The following is a 21,578-nucleotide window of genomic DNA, read 5'->3' as shown; positions in this document are numbered from 1 at the left end:
TTTGGATATGTAGAGGACAGGGCACTTGCAACTCAAAAAGAAAGAGAACTCATTTAAGAAAAATCTAGCGAATACGGCAGTAAAGTTAAATTAAGAGCAGTTATACTTCGATGCTCAGCTCTTGAACTTGTATACTCCATGGCTGAATACTGCGTCCCTTTATGACTGAATAGCGCTAAGATAAAAATTATAAATACCCAGCTTAAAATTAAAATTATAAATACTATCTGGAATGACCAAGTCGACATTAATAGAATGACTGCCTCTGCTAAGCCACATACTCGCGCTATTATTCGCCAGCATGCTTTACTCACAGAGTTAAAAAAATACTTAACAACCTGAAGTTACCAATACACAGGGACATCGCTATTGCCAACTCATATCACCTGCAGTTCACAACACAACCAATGAGAGATGCAATAAACCTGAGAAATCCCACCATTCCTAAATGCACATCCAGCGGAAGAACTCGCAGAGCGACAGGGCCAACCACCAGATTTTGATCTCACATGCAAACCATAGTCAACCTTTAATAGAATACGAAGGGACAAGGAAATTACGCAGACGGCCTTCATAAATAGAAGATGAGAGCAGCTGTATCTGTAGCTTCTTGATATAAACTCCAATTCGCTTTATTCATTATCCACTTTGTTTTTGGGTAAATTATGAGATCTTTACCCTGTATGCCTTTCCAATGTGCATTTAATGGCTGTATTTGAAGTGGGAAACTTCTGAATTTTTCTTATTATTCGTTAGGTAATCTTTGCAATCAGGGATTGATGTTCAGGTATATCTGGTGGGCAGTATAGTGAGAAACATACTAAAACTAGATTATTGTAGATTAACTTTGAAACATTAAAGGTAAATATCGAGCACAATTTTAATAATCAAATCTTGCCCAAGTACTTTCGCTGTCTACAGCATCATCAGGGGCATTTCGTCAAATTTGGGCTATCCAGCAAGCGCAGAATGTAATAAACATTAAATTGAAACATAAATTGTACATAACACTACACTACAGTGGTTCTAGTGTAGTGTTATGTACAATTTATGCTTCAATTTCATGTTTATTACATTCTGCGCTTGCTGGATAGCCCAAATTTGACGAAATGCACCTGATGATGCTATAGAAAGCGAAAGTACTTGGGCAAGATTTGATTATTAAAATTGTGCTCGATATTTGCCTTTAATTTTTCAAAGTTCATTTATTCGAGTATTCAACCTTATATCAATTTATTGTAGATTAATATTCGTTTTACGCTCAATCGCTCATCAAAATATTGTTATTAACATCTTGTGTAGTTCGAATTTCTTTAACCTGAAACACATTTCTGTCAAGGATTGCCACTCCGGCATAACCATGATATCTGTCTCTACGAATAATTTGATACTTTTATATTGCAAATATGTGTGTTACAAAATAACTCTGTAAAAATCTCGGCAAGAAATTTCTACATTGTCGGATTGGCACATTGAAATAGTGAAAGGCTTCTACGCTATGGTAGTCCTGGCCAAACCATCCATTGCATTTTGACGATTATTCCATAAGTTTGGAGGAAATGCTGGATCTCGCCTACGGCAATTTCTCAATTCACGACCTCTAATACGTATTTTCAAAGTACTGCAAAAACTCTTCAGTTTTGTCATCAAATTCAGGAAAAATTCTTGCGACTTGTAAATATGCATCAGTGGATTTTTCTATAGGGAGTTTTCATATTGAAGTTAGCATGCATTGATTGCGGCCATTTCAAAATCGAGTAGGCAAAAATCGGGATTTAAATTTGGTGAGCGGGTTTTTATCATACGTAATAATCTTCGATAAGTTTTTTCAGTTTTATTTAGAGGTAACGCACAAATACATAATTCTATGCCATCAAGTTGAATGTGGTTAGTTAAAAAAATATTTCCGGTACAACTTTATATCCGGACAAGTATAATAACTATTCATGTACAAATATTATTGTATTAGGATCATGAGATACACTGTCATGTAATAGCAAGTTTTATTTTTCAGGAAGTAGAAAATGCATGTTGTTGGGGATAGCAGGTACAACATCTCTTTCTCGCTGTTTGGAATGCTGAAGTGTTCCGGAAATTGAAGACTGATTTATGCTATCATGTTTAAAGATATTCCTCAGCTATAACCAATCACAAGGCTTATTATAATAATAGGTGATCACACACTTTCCATTACAAAATGTTTACTTAAGTTGGGAATATCTAAAGATAGTTATTGGCTAAAAGATTTCAGTAATTACGTCATTAGTACTTTATCCAGGTATATGGAAATTTTAGAAACAATAAAAGGGACAAACTTTAATTATATTTCCTGCTACAGGTAGATTATATTTATTTTAAGACACAATTTTCAAAATATATTTCTCCACAAAATATCAAATGTGTTAAAAATGTTTATCTTGATGTTGATAAACATTATAGTTATCGTAAATCGTTAAATTGATAAAACATAATTTCAATTGTAACGGTAATAAAAATTTATGTATCCACGTTAACAAAATCATTCAATTTTGACGTTACGAGAATTGTCCGTTACCAATTGTTGCGTTAAGAGATGTCTTGACAAGGATGGAATACACACAAAGCTAATAAACTTAGCTCTGTTCACACATTAGAAGTGTAAGCTGTCACACATCATAACGATTTTGAGACCATACGAATTAGGTTTATCGGGTAAATACATTCGAAAAGGGCAACGTCCTAGAAATCATATCAATCTGTTCATCAATTGTCAGATAGGATGAAGGTGTATATGATTCTCTGCAGATGGTAATAAAAATATCCCATATTTCGCGTGTATGCACAAAAGGATCATCTTACTACCATTCTTTTCGTGTTTCCTCTTCATCAAACCGAAGACAGTTTATGAGATTTTTGAAACGCTGACTACTCATGCAGGCCTGATAAAATTTTCTTGATATATTACTATCAAACATATATTTCATCGATAGATGACTGTCTTTATTTGCTGCAGACATTATTAAAATTGCCAATAAAGCTTTTAGCTCATTTTTACTCATGTTAGAAATATTAGGACAAGTGGTATATTTTTTAGATTGTATTGTAATTTCGGTAGTTGAGTGTAACAGAGTATGACATAATATATCACCTGAAAAGAAAATGTAAGAAATATTCTTTAACTTTTGTGTAGTTTTTCGCTTTGGGACCAGTTATAAAATGAATAATATTTCTAAGTGCTGTTCTTTTTGACAATATAGGTTTTCTTGATGTGTTAACTTAGCTGTGCTCACAGATAAGTAAACAAAAGTTCCAGAAGAATGGAAACAGGACTACATTTCTCCAATACATAAGAAAGGCAAAAAACGATGCAGTGTGGGGAAATGCCGAAGCATGGGACTTGTACAGTACGTGGTTCATCCAATTTAGATATACGGTCACTACGAAACTCACAGAACCAAAATTTGACAGACCCTTAACAGAGATAAAGAATTCAGAGTATTATACAGAAATATATAGAAAACCTTAACAGAGAGAAAGAATTCAGAGCATTCTATAAGAAAGTTAACTTACAGAAAAGAATTCAAGGCAATTACAAACCAATGCAGAAGTCCGAATGGTGAACTATTAACAACAAAGGAAGACGTATGGAATCGATGGGTAGAATACTTGAACCGGGCACTTAATATATAGAGGAAGAAAAAAACCTGGAAAATGAAAGAAATAAGGTAAGCGGAAAAGACAAGACGGAAGAGGAACCACCAAAAGTTAAATATGCATTTAAAAAAACTAGGCAGAAACAAATCACACGGAATAAATAATCTCCCAGCTGAACTATATAAAGAAGGGGACCACGATGCCATAATGGCACATGTGGACATATGGACACAAAAATCCCTCCCCAGCAATTGGAATATTGTAGTACTTTGCACCATATACAAAAAAGAAGACATCTTTGAATGTTTTAACCACAGAGGAATTACGCTTCTAAATGCAGCTAAAATATTTTCCACTATAAAAGATTCCTGAGAATAAAAAAACAAAAACATTTTTTGACTAAACTGCTATATAAACAGCATGACCTTCACATTTTTTAAACAAACAGTAATTTATTTTGGATATGTTCATGACTCATCGCAACTAAACTATGATATAAAAAAAACAACATTGGAAAATGAAAATCAGTATATATTAATTACCTATACAAACACATTCACAAACATATCAGTAACATTTATCAGAATATTTTTGAATCACTGATGAATTACAATTTTTAAATTAGTGCTAAAGCGACTGAAAGCTACTACATATGTAAATATCGTTTCCTTCAGGAAGAAATCACTTTAATAGTATGTATATTCCTATCAAAACAAACCTATGCATTAAAAAATAAATTGTTTTGTAAGGGAGTTATCACACTATCAGGTTTATCGTTCGGTATGCACAAAAACAGAGATTTTAAGCAATTTATAAATCTTACATAAAATATATAAATTATTTGTTTCATTCTAGTTAAATTATACTAATTAAAAAAAATTTAGTTCCATAAAATCCATAACCGGTTTCAATTTATAACTTTGTTTCAAAAATTATCAAATTATTCAGACACCTACAAACAATACAAATTGACTGGCCGATAAAATTGATAGTGTGGGTGTATCATAAATTTAAAGATTTCAAAAACATAAATAATTATTAAAGTGTACGGTACTTTAACTTCTTTAACTTTATTTGATTCATTTTGTGTCCTTTCCAGAAATATTAATGATAAAATTTATAGGCACAATAACATACTGTACAATTTAATACTTTTAAAAACCGATTCTATCGTTATAATTAATGTTGGCGTACAAAATCATTGCATATTTATATTTTTACAAAATATCTTAAACTAACAGGAAAATCTGAAGTCTATACAAATGATTTAAAATAAAATGAAATGGAAAATATAACAGTGCCTTTAATGTATTATATATATATATATATATATATATATATATATATATATATATATATATATATATATATATATATATATATATATATATATATATATATATATATATATAATACAATAGACTACCTATTTTAAATACAAATAGAAAATATAAGACAGTTCACGCTATCTAATAAACACTTTCATTATTTGAATTAAAACACTTACGATATTGCTCAATCTAAGGAACACTTACGAACTTCTTAAAAATTTTTAAAATTTTCATGTATAAGTACGTTATGAACTATCCTACATTTTATACCGGTATCCTATGTATTTTAATATGTTTCTATAACAGATATGCTACATACCTTCAGAAAATAATGTCCACATATAGTTTCTTTTTACTGTCATACTTTAATATATCAATTACATTTTCAATACCTGTAGCATAATGGGCTTCATTATGATGGTGAAGGTGGCACATATGCAATGAGCAATGTCAAGTCAAATGCATACGCTTTGACAGTTCACATTTAAACAAACTGACAAATTTCAAGATTAAATATTTCTAAGAAAATGTTTGAAGGCGATAGGGATATTGAAAATTTAACACCAACAAAAAACTTACGAAAATGTGTTTTCCAAAAATGATATACTTGTTTACTTTGACGAGATGTCTAAAAATTTAAATCATCCACCTTATGGACCCTTATTCAATATAAAAATCTATGTTGTCCATAACATCAAATTCATTTTAATAATTATTGTAATATTCAAAATATAAATGTATCAATAAAATAATTAATTTAACCATATAACTATTTTAGTTAATTTGTTTGTGTTATAAAATAAATAAATTTGACTATTTTTTTGTTGTGAATGATCGTAGAAAAAATCATGTACCTATCCAACTTTACGTATTCTTTTTGTAATTAGGATAACGATATTTTGTACTGATCGATGCATAGTAAGACAACCGCATTTTATGCTTTCGCCTTTTCAAAGTATGGCGCCCCCCGTTTTTTTATTGCGGGGGGCGTGGATAGGGGATGTAGAGTATGTTGTTTGGGGCTGGAAGGTGTGGTAGAAGCTATGTTTTTGTTTGGTTTGGTTTTTTTTGATTATAAGTTTATGTTTACATATTTATGGATGTTAAGTCCATATTACCATTTAGTTCTATTTCATGCAGTTGCTAATTATAGTTCAGGTTCTAAGCGTTATTATAAACGGCAAGTGCCTACGATATTTTATTGGAGTGGTTTCGAGAATGTTCCAGTACTCATCAGGAAGTTCATTGCCTCCTATGTTTGAAAGTTTAGCAGGCGGGAATGGAACTTTGGTTTTTGGATTTCTGGCGAGTACGCGTCCTCGTCGGTGGTAGGTTTTTTAAGAACCTCCTTTACTTTGTTGTTAGAGCCATTTATGGTGGAGAGAACGTATCTCTTATTGATATTGAGTATCCTATCATGGATAAAATTGGTGTTTGCCATTTGGTGGACTAGCGCTGATGAGAAGTCGTGGTTTTTACCCATCCTCAGGATTTTCCTCTCAGTGGCGATGACTTTCTTGTGTTGTCTTTTATTAAGCAGAGTGACTTAGCTAGTATTCCCAAATTTGCCACACAGTGCTTTTAGTGCTGTCGAGGGTGTTTCTGAGGTCAGTGTTCCAGTTAAGTGTCTTTGTGAATTCAACACCCAAGTAAGGCACTGACGGTCTCAAATTGAGCCTTTCTCCGTTAAGCCTTATGTGGTTTCTTTGCTCCTGCACGCGGATCAGCGTATAGCAGGATCTCCGACAATTTGTGAGGGGTTGGGAGGTCGTTGTTATAGACTGTATAAAGTATTGTCGCAATTATTGAAACCTGAGGTACTCCTGCGAGAGGAGTGAATTCTGTGGTAAGTAGATTTTCGACTTTGACTCGTATAGTCCGAGCAGTTAGATAGGATTGTATTATTCTCAGAAATTGAATGGGCACGGCGGCTAGGTGGAGTTTTTCGATCAGTCCAGCATGAAAGACCTGATTGAATACCTTTTGTACATCTAGGAAGATGCCAATGACTTGCTTGTTGTGCTCATTTATTGTCTGAGAAATGAAGATTGCTGCTTCTATCAATGCGTTTTGTGTGGAGTGACCAGCTCTAAATCCAAATTGGAAGAAGGGAATGATGTTGAATGTTTCTAGGTGTTCTACGAGTTTTTCCTTTAGGAGTCTCTCGTAGATCTTGCCTAGAGTGCTGAGAAGAGAGATTGGTCTGTAGGATTCAGAGTTGGTTGGTGGTGTTCCTGGTTTGGATATCATGATTGTGCTGGATACTTTCCATGAGATAGGGAAGTATTCCAGTTGTAGACATGCATTGATAGTTTCTGCAAGCAGCGGAAATACGGCTTCTGAAAGGTGTTTGAGGCATCTCCTGTGTATGCCATCTGGGCCAGGGACTGTATTTTTGCTCTGCTACACAGTCTCCTGACAGTTTTGGGGTCTATTAAGACCACTATCTCGTGCTAGTTAGGCCTTCTTTGGGGTTCTGGTCTTTCCAGAAGGCGTTGTATGTTTCGCTCGGTTTCTATACAGAATCGCTGCCTGAAGGTGTGATTTTCAGGGGTGACGAATGTGGCTTGTAGGTTAATTTTTAAGATTTCAGCCTTGTATAACGGATTAGTAATTATTTGATTATTGTGTTTGAGAAATGAGTGATGGTGGGTTTTCTGTCTAGTTTTTTGGATTTGTTCCAGAATTTACCTCCATATCGGTACTCCAGACTAGCCGTAACTGCCTCCATTGTTGTTGTTTCAGTAGGTTAACTTCTAGTCTGACAGCTGCCGAAAGTCGGTTATATTCTGTTCTGATGAGAGGGTCTAGGAATCTTTTATACACTCTTAGAAGACGGCGTTTGGTTTGGGTTTCAGCGAGAATTCTCTGTGGTAGAGTTGGAGTATATTTGTTATATTTAGTAAGTGGAAAAGCTAGGTTTGAAGCTTCTTGTAGAAGACTTTCAATTTTGAAGATACCTATGTCAACTTCGTTTGTTGTCGAAAGATCACATTACTCTGGGAGATTATGGACGATATAGTCTTGGAATATTTCCCAATTGGCATTTCTGTAATCGCTTCTGAAGAGGAATAGCGTGTATTATTTCGGAGTCCATAAGTCAGTTTTAACTAGAAGAGGGTAATGGTCTGACGTTATTGAGTCACATATGGTACATCTATCCATGAATTTGTCCATGATGCATTCAATAAACAGGATGTGATCGTTGTTAGACGTACCACCGTGGTCAAAGAAAATGACTTTCGTGTTGGGAATTCTGTCGATAGGCAGATCTAGAAGGATATCTGAGAGGTGTCTGCCGCTAGGATTGGTGGTGGAGTCGACAAATTGCTTGTGTCTTGCGTTAGAATCACTCATTATAATGGCTCTGTTGACAGTAGAAAAGTACTCAATCAGAGGTTCAGAGAGGGGGTCGTTTGGATGTCGGTAGTAAGCAATTACATGGTGTTTCTGTGGAGCAGAATCCAGATTCTGCTCAGATTCATACATTTATTATTTGATGACAGGTTGGAGCTTATTTCGGAATTATTTGTTGGTTGATTTTCGGTTGTGGAAGGTAGTTCTATACATGTTTGATTTGTAGAGATTCTGCTGTCAAATTGAAATTGATTTGATATGGAATTTTTAGCTGATTCTTTGAAATTTTTAGTAGATTGATTGCCCTTGAAGGTACAGCTTTTTGCTGTGGTGTGCTTCTCTGTTCTGTTTGATTATATTCTGATAGTATACTAGCACGAAATGAATACTACAAAAACTAGTAACACTTAAAATTTTATTTTGTTAAATTGATATGTCATTTTTATCTGTACTAGCAGTTAATTTTTAAATAACTATTTAGAAATCTAACAAAACATTATTGTAACTTATTGCCTAATAGGAATACGTAAATCTTAAATTACATAGTTAGAAAAATATACAATTATCTACAAACATAAAAAAGAAGCACCATTAGAAGCATATAATAGACAATATGTTGTTAATCTTTAATTAAATAACATAAGCTAAATTCCTTATAATATATCATAATGAGTCAAAATAAGACAGTTACTTATTATTCTCATAAACAGATCGATACGGAAACTTGGAAAATACCAGGCAGTACGAATTGCAATCAGATTGATTATGTACAGATTTATAAGAGATAGGCCTCCACCATCCAAGACGTACGTTCCTAGAGTACTGCGACTCTGATCACTTTTTTACAACTAGGGACAAGAAGTAAGAAGGAAGAGTACAACATCAAAGGAAGAGAGGCAACAAAAGTGTTCAGAACAAAGAACCGAGTGAAGCAGGATTTAAAAACAAAAGAGATAGAGACGAGCAATTTAATAAAAACAATACAAAAAATTCTATAGATATGCAAGATAACTAACAACAGTTTATTATATTTATATACTATCGATGCTTTACTATAGTAAAAGCCACAGTTAGAATGCAGTGCAGGTAAGATAGGCAATATCGAACGGCCGACCACATTGCCGGTTCGCCTCGAGCGACGCATCAGGACCGGATTTAAGAATTATAGCACTGGAATATACGCGCACAAAACAATTGCCAGTAGAAAAGACCATAATTATTGTTTCAACTAAAGCATGATTCAATCATTGATGTATAAATAAGAGAGTTACATTGTCAAACTAAACAATAATATGAAGAAAAATACTATAAAAAAAGTAAAATATATCAAAAACTCATTGTCGATAGCTTATCTATATTTATCAATTTTCAATAGCTTCCATTGTAAACACATTCTTTGGTAAATAAAGATCATTGGGATAACCGAATCGGTTTTAATCCCCATTGTCCACGCAAAGCAAGTATGTCTCTTTGTCGATTTATATCTTCTTCTTGCAGTACCGTCTCCTATCGGAGGTTGGCTACCATCACAGCAATCTTTACTTTGTTGGCTGCAGCTCTGAACAACTGTATTGAACTGCACCCATACCACTCCCTTAAATTTCGCAACCAGGAAATCCTCCTAGGTCCCACATTTCTCTTTGCCGAGATTTGGATTGATCGATTTGGATACTGGCCATTAAATCAAAAACTTGTTGGCAAAAACTACGAAAGCTCAGTTTTATTTCATTTTCGCAAACGGATGAAAGTACCTACATCACGGAGCCGTTGCCAGTATCTGTCGTAAATTTCAAACAAGGTATGACTCTTAGTGTACAAGTAAAATGTGTGGTGTTAAATGTATTGAACTATCATCTGAACTTAAAAAATGGTGACAGCTTGACTATTACTGTAGAAACAGTTTCGAAAAGTGTGCGGTGTGAGTGTTCGCAAAATTTATGACATCCGCGAAGAGGCCCAGCAAGGCGAACTAAAACCGGTACAAAAAAGGAAAAAACAGTTTCCAGTCCAATTCACGTGAGAATACTTACGATGAGGGAGTGAAATCTCGAATAAGGAAAATTGTCCATGTTTTTTTTTGGAAAACATACCACCAACCGTCGACAGCATAATGAACAGAGTAAAGGATGATGAGGACCTATCAGCTTTTTCAAAAACCACGTTTCGTAGGCTACTAAATAACATGGGATTTGAGGATCGAAAGAAAAGATATCATATCCTGGAATCACAAGTACCTCAGAAAAAATAAAAACATTTGAGGAAAAAGGATAATATAAACCTTGTTTATACGGATGAGTCCTGGGAGAACGTCGGTGCTTCAGTCAAAAAGAAATGGAGGGACACAACGATCAAGAATCCACGAGATGCCTTCATAAAAGGACTGAAAGCTCCAACCCAAAGAGGTCCTTGGTTTGTTCTTCTTCATGCTGGAAGCGAAACTGGTTTTGTGGCATGGGCGGAATTAACTTTTCTTGACCAAGAAGGGAAACGTTGATTACCATGACGAAATGGACGGGGATCTATATGACGTTAATTAAAAACTTGCCGAAAGTCAAAGAAAACGTTGTCGTTTTGTATAACGTGTCATACCATTCCCGCAAATTTGATTTGCTGAAAAAATTGTGAAACAAAAGTATTTACGATTAAGAGGTATTAGATATTTTATGTCTACAGGCATTTTTTATAAAATTGATTTGTTTTTTTGTTTATTCTCTTATTTAACTCAGGTAAATTAATGAGTAAAGATTTTTGGAATTAGGCGCGTATAGTCGGGATTTCTCAGTCTATCGCCAAACTACTACACACCTACCACTGTGCCGACATGAGCGGCATCGCTGCGCGCCGTAAGACCAACACTGCATTCTAACTGTGGCTTTTACTATAGATAGTATATTGAAATGTCAAGGTAGCTACTTAAATTAGTGTAATATTTTAAGTAAATCACTTGTCCAATCAGTCCATATTTTGTATTCTGGACAACCAGACTTGTTTAGATGAAAGCAGGATTACCATCTTTTCAGCAGTAAGCAGCATTTTAACTAGACTAGTAGGTTTAATTAGATCTGAATTAGTCACGACTCTTAGCCGCAGGGCAATTTATTACCGCTAAGTATGCACCAGTGGCCATTTCCCACCAAAGCAAGGGGATAAGTCACCTTTTTATATATGAAAAATTAAGTTTTACGAAATAAAAAAGTGCTTGTTTATCAATATTCTTTAATTTCCACATATTTTAGACGTACTATATTAGTTTGACGGTAATGTATGAATAACAATATTAATAAATACTGTAATAATAGTTTGCTTTTATTTAAAATGTTAGTAAAAGTACAAATATAAAAATTATTTAAAATATTAAATTTAAATGAGATATGGGGCGGTGTCTATAATAATCATATTGCATCACCTAATACCAGATTACAGCTACGTAAAACCATAAAACTCTCTAATCTACCTAAACTTACAATAGAAAATTCTCCCAAAATATTGCTGATATTATATTATTGCTTTTGGAATTATAAAAGATTATAGACAATCAATATTAAAGTTCGATTTAGAGAATATAACAAGGATGTTTATTTAAGTTCATTGGCTAGACACACTCATTTTGCTCTTTTAGTGTTGCTAGGGACCGTTTGTTTCCCAGAGCGGATAGAAATTTGTGTTTGTGGCAGATTACAGTTATAATGTGGGAAAATGTTTGACTGTTCTTTTGCTTTATTTATATATTATTTTGTTTCAACTTGAGCTCCTAAAACAACAGATAAACACAAACTTTAGATTATATAAAAGAAGTTTTACCTGGTATAATCTATTAGAGAGTTCAAATTATTAAGGAAAAAACTGCAAAAGGTCTAAATAATGATCCCACAACTTAAGGGCACAGTCTAAAAAATAGGTTACTATAAGGTAATTATGGGTTGCGTGTCCTGAACGTCCAAAGACTATTACCGCGTATATGATTGAAAAGACTGTCGTAAAATTTCAACCAAATAATTGGAATTAAAAAAAATCATCAGCGATAAAAAAGATTTGTTGGTAGGAAATATATAAATTAGTTGAAAGAAATGCTTAACATTGTTCTGTCAAGCTTTCACTTGATTTTGTAGATACCGATTATAATGTCTTTAGTTTGTAGCTATTTTTCTTTCAATATGCATGCTTTGTTAATAAATCAATCATAAAATTTTAGAATTATATATACAGGGTGAGTTTTTAGTGCGACATCGGACGATAATTCCATTATGGTATAGAATATCCAAAAAACTATCAAGTTTGTATCCTTCTCATAATTCTTGTTCTTATAATATTGGGTTTTGCATTACTATACAGAGTATTTAACAAGTTATGACCATTTTTGTTTCGAAATATCTAGGAAATAAACACCATGTATATAAAGAAGTAATGAATAAACAATTATTTATTTTATATAATAAAGTAAACAATATATTGTAGTTTTTAAATTAAGATTAATTGAAATTATTGACAAAAATTTGTATACGGGGTGAACTACAAAACAATATTACGATTTTCTCTACTACTTTCCGAGATATTTTTAGTTTTTTTCAAATTTCAGAAATACATTCAATTTTTGTAAGTAGAAATAAGTATTGAGTATTGAGTGATAATATAACAAAATTATTTTTAGTCAATAAATAACTATAAACCATAACAATATGCAATCAATGTATTAATAAATGTGATATTATTGAAATATCATATTTAATTTATGGAATACAAGATTCTTAAAATTACTACAAGATAAAAATTTTTGTATAATAATATATCAAGATTTTTTTTATTCAATAAATAACTCACAAAAAACAGAAAGCAAAACAATATACAATTGATGTAACAACTATTAGATTGTTACATCAACAGTATTCTAAGCCAGGAATTTTTAATAAAACATTCCTAACTATCGATTGTGACGCGCAGTTATTAATAAGTAAAAGGCCATTTGTATCAGTTACAAAGGTAAAATAGTAGGCTTTAAAAAAATGAGTTTTTATATCGTCACCTCAATACTACAACTAGATAACACGAAAATTTTCATTTTTGAGATAAGTTTACCAATAGATGTAAATATATCGTCTTGTCATGTTATGCTACAACCAGACAATTCACAAAGCACCTTTTGAGTCAATATAACTAACTTTCAAAAGTAGATAACTTTATAAATCATTCTTTGTTTAACACATTACCTGCCACGTCACCCAAAATTGACTGACAGAAATTTTTTGCTGTAGACCATGTCGGTCATATATGAGTGACAACGTTGTTTCACTGGGGGCCACAGACATTTTCTAATAAAGTTCGTGGGAGGCCACAGCAAAAAAAGAAGATATAGGGAAAGGTTTTTATGTCTAGATTATCATGTTTTCAGCAAAAAATTATTGCATGATAATAAACATTAGTTTTGTTTATTTAAAATCGTCATCCAATTGTGACTGACGTGGCCTGCCCGAAAACTTATTTTGGTAGAGGCCATGTCAGTAGCATTCACGTGACGATTTAGAGTATATACTAAAGGTTAATTGGAATTGTAACAATTGGAAGCTACTTTATTAGAAAGTGATGAAGATGATCATTTACAATACAGTGAACGCGATACGGGTAGCGACAATGATAATTTTGAGTTAGATGATTCAGACGAAGATTGGCTTCTCTCTGAAGAAGAACCCGGCAATGATAGTATTGAGGTATTACTACATTATATGAAAGAGGAGGAAGAAAGAGAAGAGGCAGAAAATGAAGATAAAAGGCTTTAGAAATAAATGTTCTAGAACCAGAAAATAAAAACAATCCTCACAGTTATAATCCCCAGTGGTCAGAATATACAGGATGCCATAAAACTTTTTCTTTTCAAGGTAATATGAATATAAATAATTTTCTGAATAAATAATTAAATTATAATTTTTAGGGCCTTCTGGACTAATTGAATTCTGGAGATAAATTGACATCTCTGAAGATATAACAGCTTATGAGGCATACTGCTTGTTTGTAGATGATGAGATTATAAATAATATTGTGGAATTTACAAATAAATATGCAGCAAGGGTAATCGAGAACACTAGAATACAACGTGGGTCTAGATTAACAAAATGGATTCCTACGAATAGTACTGAAATAAAAAAATTTCTGGGCCTCACTTTATGGATGGGTCTAGTAAAGATAGGAAATATTCAAGTTTACTGGTCTACCAAGAGTATTTATAATATTCCCCTGGCACCTAAAATAATGTCTCAAAACAGATATTAATTGTTGCTGAAGTTTATACATTTTACAGATCCAGAGACACATACTATAAGTCGTATTGATAAAATCAAATCTTTGGTTGATGCATTGAATACAAAATATCAAAATGTGTACACTCCGGGTGAGAACTTTGTTAATGATGGAACTTTGGTGCCATGGACAGGTAGTGGCTTGTCTTTGTTAAAAATGAATTTTTCTGTAGAAGAGTCAACAGATATGATCTGGGTATTAGGAGAAAGTTCGAGAAATTGCTTTTGAAATTGAAAAACGCAAGAGCTTTTGAAAAATTAATGGATTGTTTTGTTCGCACTGGGTCAGAAGTGAAGAAAAGGAATATGATGTACTGCATCCTTATTGCATACAGTTACATCAAGAATTGACAGTCGATGATTATCAACGCAGATTAGCTTTTTGTCAATTGTCTCAGTAGCAAGTGCAAAGAGCCCGATTTTTTCGATTATGTGCTTTTTGGAGATGAGGCTATATTTCACAAAAATGGAACAGTGAATCGGCATAACTTTCATTACTATGCATCAAGCAATCCCTATTTTGTTAACACTCATAGTCAAACTAGTTGGTCTATAAATTTTTGCGGTGGTATTGCTGGCAATTATGTGATTGGCCCACATTTTTTTGACGGTCGTGTAAATGGTGCCATATATCTGGATTTTCTAAACAATATTCGACAACGTGTTGATTTCATAGGAATTTCTAAATAAAAATGGTCATAACTTGTTAAATACTCTGTATAGTAATGCAAAGCCCAATATTATAAGAACAAGAATCATGAGAGAAATATAAATATGAAAAAATATACCGGGTGTCCCATTTAAAAATTGTATGTTTGCTATACCACATAGTTATTAATCACCCTGTAGAATTCCACATATTTTCCAAGTATAAAGAATATCATTGCTTACATTTTTTCTAAATAAGTTTTTTGGATATTCTATACCATAATGGAATTATCGACCGATGTCGTACTAAAAACTCAGAAGTCGACTTCTTCTGGGGCTATATTAAAGATCTAGGGTACAGTGAACCTCAAACAGTAATTGATGACATGAACGTCAGATTTAGTAACGTATTTTATAATGTTACGCCATAAATGCTTACCAATGAAAGTAGATCATTTGAAAACCATATTCAAGCCTGGGTTGACATTGTGGGAGTTCATTTCGAAAACCTTCAGTGAAAATAACAATTTCTTTTTTCAATTTTTTATTCTGTTTGTGTGTTGGTTTTAAACATATTTGTAAATGCTAAAGTAAATATAAATAATAAATTTAATTCATGAAATATCCTCTTGTCCACTACAATTTAAAATATCTCCAAAACTATTAAGTATAGGCACGAAAAATACTTAAGACCAATTAAACTACATTGACTTAGGTTGTGATGCATTTACACATATTGAGCAAATAATAAATTTGTCTTTGACCTACCCTGTATATCATTTAAAAACTATGGCTATAATAAGCTGTTGCTTTTGTACCCCTTTTCAATTACACACAGAGGGTTCAACTTGTTACAATTATGGTTATAACTTTTAAATACCCTGTATTATACAAAACAACATTGTATTCTTGTACTGAGGAAGTGAAGCGGATTTTAAATTTAAAATAAAATACGCGGTGTTTCATTTAAAAAAATATATCTTTGAAGCGGTACAGTGCTATGGACCACCCTGTATATTTGTAATTAATTTGAAAATGTGAAGCTTACAGCTACCTCCTATGTTTATAAATAACTTTTTTTGGTATCTCTTATAATAACACATATAACAGACATCATCACACAAGTTGATCACCCTGTATATATACGGTTTTGTTACAGGCATGTTAAAAATATAAATTATACAAAAGTTAAGCAGCCACAACAAATTGCCAAATTGTAATTACATAGATGCCTTTACATTATATTAATTTTGTGGTTAGGTTAGAATAATATAATAAATTTTGAAATATTTGTATTGAAAATAACCTGAGAATAATCAATATGTTTTTTGATTTGGTTAATTTTCTTGGTTTATTGTGATATTAAACACATCAAAATTGAACTGATCAGTGTTAACCAAGAATTACAGGTCCTAACAACAGACTGAATAGCATGCACAGCAGCGACTAAAAAAACACCTAAATTCAGCCAAACTATATATTGCTTCAGACAGCCAAGTGTACTGAAAGATGTTAAGTCTACAACTTATGAGTCAGTAACAGATTGGAGCTGCAAACAGCCTTTAAGCAACTGGAAGGGCACAACAAAGTAACTTTACCATGTCTAGCCTAAAATATAGAGTCAAAGTAAACCCAATTAAAAATATGAGATTTTCTAATGAAAACATTAATTATTATCATAAATTATTACAAAACTTGAAATTATTGGAAGTTCAAAAGCAAGGATAGGAAGACATTCATGGTAAAATTTTTGGGAACAGTTTAATGGTATCAATTATCAATATTTACATCATTACTATATGTATTTACAATATTAGTCTGACACTGCAAAGGGCATTTTCTTATAGCCATTTTTTGGCTTTCTTAAAGAGCCAAGGGGTCCTACATAATTTTGAAAACTATAGCTATTTTGCTATTTATGTTCAACTAAAATATGTATTAAACATAGGTACATATGCTCCATACATTTTACAACAGTTCCTACTACAAATTTTGTATCCTTCAGTCACTCTGTGCTGCGATATGTAAATGTAAGCAATCTTTCTTTCATTTATATTTAAGTTAAAAGTTACAAAAATTATAATACTGTAAATATTTAAAATAAATTGGGGCTCAAAATATTATAGAGTGATAATACAGTTCTTATCTGTTTTTAATACTCACTGTACATTTTTATTTATTATAATTGTAATAGATAAAGGAAACAATAATCCTTTTAGATAAAAGCAAATATTAACTTAAAACCTACAATGCACATCAAAATTGGTATAATATTATATACTGGTGGGAATAAATTATTTGTCTCTTTACAAAAAAACTTGCCACAAAGAGATAACACAGAGATAAAATATTTTAATTCTGGACTTCAAACAACAAAATTTTTACAATAATTTTGCTTACCTAAATTACTCACAGCCTCAATATTAAACTCGGATCATGAATTTAAGCTTCACTGGATCCAGCCTCAGACAATTTCATAACAGCATGGCTTGCACTTGGCGAGCCATAAAAACTGGGCAATGATCGATCTTCATTAATAGGCTCAATAGAACGGGAGCTGACAAGAACAGGAGCTATATATTCTTCATTTCTAACAGGCAAGCTAAAGGCATGGAAGGAACTTGGCTTGCAAGTTGGAAAGGGGCCAATAAAGAAGAAAAATATTGCTGTAAGAGCAAATCCCAAAAATGCAATGCAGGTCATAGTGTTTAAATATGCACGTAGAAAGAAAAACAAAGCAGTGATCAGTTGTAACAGTAGTATAGCTATGCGCACCATTTTTACAGCATCAGAATGAATTCTTTGTCCTTCCCCTGACATAGTTATAGGACGGTATACATAATATATATTATATTTATCCACCAGATGTTTAAAACAAAGATAAAGCAAACCAAAAGGTGTGATTAAAGGACATGTTAAGCTATAAACTGTACAAATAGTAAATATAAGCAGTGTCCAAGCATAATGAATACCAAACGGAAATACTGACAAAATTTCTTTTCTAATTGTAGTTTTTTCGGCTTCAGATTTTATAAGCAGTAACCTCCAAGCATACATGGCCAACTCTGGAAATCTTAACAATTCAAGAGCTGTACCTATAAGTGCTGAAGTAATAACATAATTAACAAACAATGCACCTTTATCAGCTAAAAAGATGCACTCCCATCTTAAAGTAATATTTTGTGTCTGAACTGACCATTCCAAAAATGTTTGTGCACTAGTTAATCCAAGAGAAGGCAAAATCAAAACCATAAAAAGCAAAAAGAAAAAAGCTTTGTACATAGTAGCATGGTTTTGTTTGGATTTTGTCCAGTGGGACATCCATTCATCAGAATATGCTACCAAAACAGGCATTACAGCAGACATAGATAAAAGCAACAATGTTGGTAAAAACTCAGATAATAGAGGACTTATCTTCGTTATAAAATTATCCTTTGTGAGATTATTAAAGATATTCACTACAATAAGTGGTGTAGTTAAGAAAAACAGAATAACAAATAGTACTGCATTTATAATAATCGCTTTTGAATACCAGTTCCTATAGGATATTTCCAAGTTTTCCCAGTTGATATCAGATGGCGACGGAGCTTTAAAAATTACCCAATTCCTGTGGGATCCAGCTTCAAAGGATCTTAGTATATACTGTGCTGTCTCTTCACTGTTTAATGTTACAAAAGCCACTCCCAGTGGATTTTGGAGTGCCTTTCTCCTTTCTAAAGCAACAAGGTTATTAAGTTTCTCTTCTTGTATTGTATAATAATTAAGGGCATTTACAGTGTTACAAGGGCAACAAGCTATACATCCTTTAGGTTGCATCTTAATTTCATTTTTAGGTGCATTACTTAAACAGTACATTCTTGCTTCATGTATTTTTTCTCTTTGTCTCTCTAGGATTGTCAGCTTCTTAACTTTGTAAGCAATTTTTACATCTTCTATTCCAGGGTATCTAACACTAAAATAATTTTTTATATCTTCACAGTATCTATGTTGTTTTGAAATATTCGTTACCATTAAAGTTCTTGATGACAATTTCGATGCACTTGGTAAATGTCCTGAACATTTTCGCATAATGAAAATCATTAGTGGTACCACAGCTATTGATCCAGTAATGTGAACCCATAACCATTTGGAGTCAGATGGTAAATTACTAATAGTAGTGTGTCCAAATGTAGTCTTATCTCCTTGTAAAGTTCCTTGAAAATTAATAGGAAGCACCACTCCAATTGAGAATACAGTGATTACCAACATTAGAATAAGTAACTGTCTTTGAAAAGATAAATAATGGGAAGCATCTGGTCCACATCTTGATAAAATCTGGTCCCGATTGATTTTAAATATGGAAGGAAACCATAAACAACCAGTATCAGGTATCAATGACACCTCATGATTTGATTCTTCTACAGCAACTGCATCATCTGTGTTCTTGTAAAATAATTGAGTCCATTTTTCAGTATGTACCAATGCAAGTCTTCCATAATCCCAAGCTCTATTCCTCAAAATGGCAAATAGCAGAATAAGTAGCAACCATGAAATAACATTCAATACTAAAGTTTCTGGTATTCCTTCGTATACATTACTAATAATTTTATTAGTTTTTTTGTTAATTAAACAAGTGTCATTATCTATTATTAGAATGGGAGCATCGGTAGGGCCAGACATCATATTTAACAATCTGGAATAAAACAGTCACTTATTGTTACTGTCACCCAATGTTAATAAAGTGCCACTCTTACCTCTAATATATCAATTGTTACATTACACTTTAACAACAAGTATTATTCAATACACCAAACTGCATTGTTTTACTCATGACACATCGTTTACACTAATTTTCTATGGTTTATTTTGTAATCTTGTAACCTTCTAATCATATGGAACAATTTGATGATACTTTATGACGTTTACGTCATTTGCAAACGTTCAAGATTCCTGTGTATTCATGGTCCTCTAATATATAGACATCGCCATAGATTTTTAGTAATAACATATATATTATACGTCATTGGTGTCATTGGTAATAACCAAACTGGTTGAGTTTACCGAAAGTACAAGCTGCAAATGTTAAACATAGAACAAAAAATTTCGAAAAAAATTGTTAAAATCCTTTATAAAAGGTGAAAATCCTTTTATATAGGATTTTAACAATTTTTTTGTGATACATGGTATACAGCCAGCTACAGGAACTTAGTTTCCTTGTGGAAAAAATTTCGTTTTAGCAGTCTTGGCATGTTTTTATATTGTATAAACTGTATGCTTCAAATATAAAGAGATAAAGCTTTAGAAAAGTACATTTTGATTATATTATGTTATGAATTCTGCAATTTTTGATTTATATAAAATAAGAATGAGTGAATATTTGTTTCTTGAAAGATTAATTGCAATTAATTATTGGAAATTTTTTTTTGGCAATTGCCCCTTGATAGATTAGGCGATAGATTTGGCAATCGTCAAATCAGCAGTTGTCAGATTGCAACAGATGTTAGAAATTAATTTCGAAAGAGGCAAATATTTACTCGTTATTGTTTCATATAAATTAAAAATTGCAGAATTCATAAAATAGTATAATCAAAATGTACTTTTTAAAAGCTTTCTCTCTTTATATTTGAAGCATACAACATATTCATTATAAAAACACCCCAACACTGCCAAACCGAAATATTTTATTTTATGATTGACATTTGCGGCTATATTCAGTTTGTACTTTCGGTAAATCGATAGCATCGAGTTAGAATCTAGATTTTAACTCGATGATCGATAGGCATCTCGTTCGCGCAGACGGAATCAGCCATGTTTTAAACGGAACCAGCGCTGTTCAGTGACATTTTATCTGGTGTGCATAGAAAAATTAACCCCGTTTAATTTATTTACGGCAACTATAGACATAATATGCGCTATTTTATTCGTACTTTTAGTTGAAGAATAGATTAAATTATTTCAAATGTACTACATTAATAATCTCTAAAAATTTAAATTACAGTTCTGCCGTAGCTTGTCACAAATTTCTCAATTCGAGTCGGCATCTGGGAGTAGCATTCTGATTGTTATTAATTTATTCTGTGCCTATGACGTGTTATATATATATATATATATATATATATATATATATATATATATATATATATATATATATATATATATATATATATATATATATATATATATATATATATATATATATATATATATATTTTATACGTCATTTTCAAATTTGTCTATACGAAAAACATGGCGGCTGATGAAAAATCATATAGATATAGAACTGGAGGACAATAAGTGAAGCCGATTTTTAAAGTTATATGCGTTTGTTAGTAGCTCTAGGTCG

General features: G+C 32.3%; 1 protein-coding gene across 1 annotated transcript; it reads right to left on the bottom strand.

Annotated features, from left to right (window-relative positions):
* Positions 1–5,015: 5,015 nt before the first annotated feature.
* Positions 5,016–20,149, bottom strand: Tmem63 (transmembrane protein 63). The gene is made up of 2 exons (XM_072546854.1): positions 19,990–20,149; positions 5,016–19,928 (listed from the first exon to the last, which is right to left on the bottom strand). Exon 2 carries the CDS (start codon positions 19,916–19,918, stop codon positions 17,699–17,701), a length of 2,220 nt encoding a protein of 739 aa, XP_072402955.1. The 5' UTR covers positions 19,919–19,928; positions 19,990–20,149; the 3' UTR covers positions 5,016–17,698.
* Between the last annotated feature and the right edge of the window lie 1,429 nt (positions 20,150–21,578).

This window comes from Diabrotica undecimpunctata, chromosome 10, assembly GCF_040954645.1.
Source record: "Diabrotica undecimpunctata isolate CICGRU chromosome 10, icDiaUnde3, whole genome shotgun sequence".
NCBI classification, from domain to species: Eukaryota; Metazoa; Arthropoda; class Insecta; order Coleoptera; family Chrysomelidae; genus Diabrotica; species Diabrotica undecimpunctata.
The sequence above is the reverse complement of the archived record's forward strand: the minus strand, read 5'-3'. Positions and strand labels throughout refer to the sequence as shown.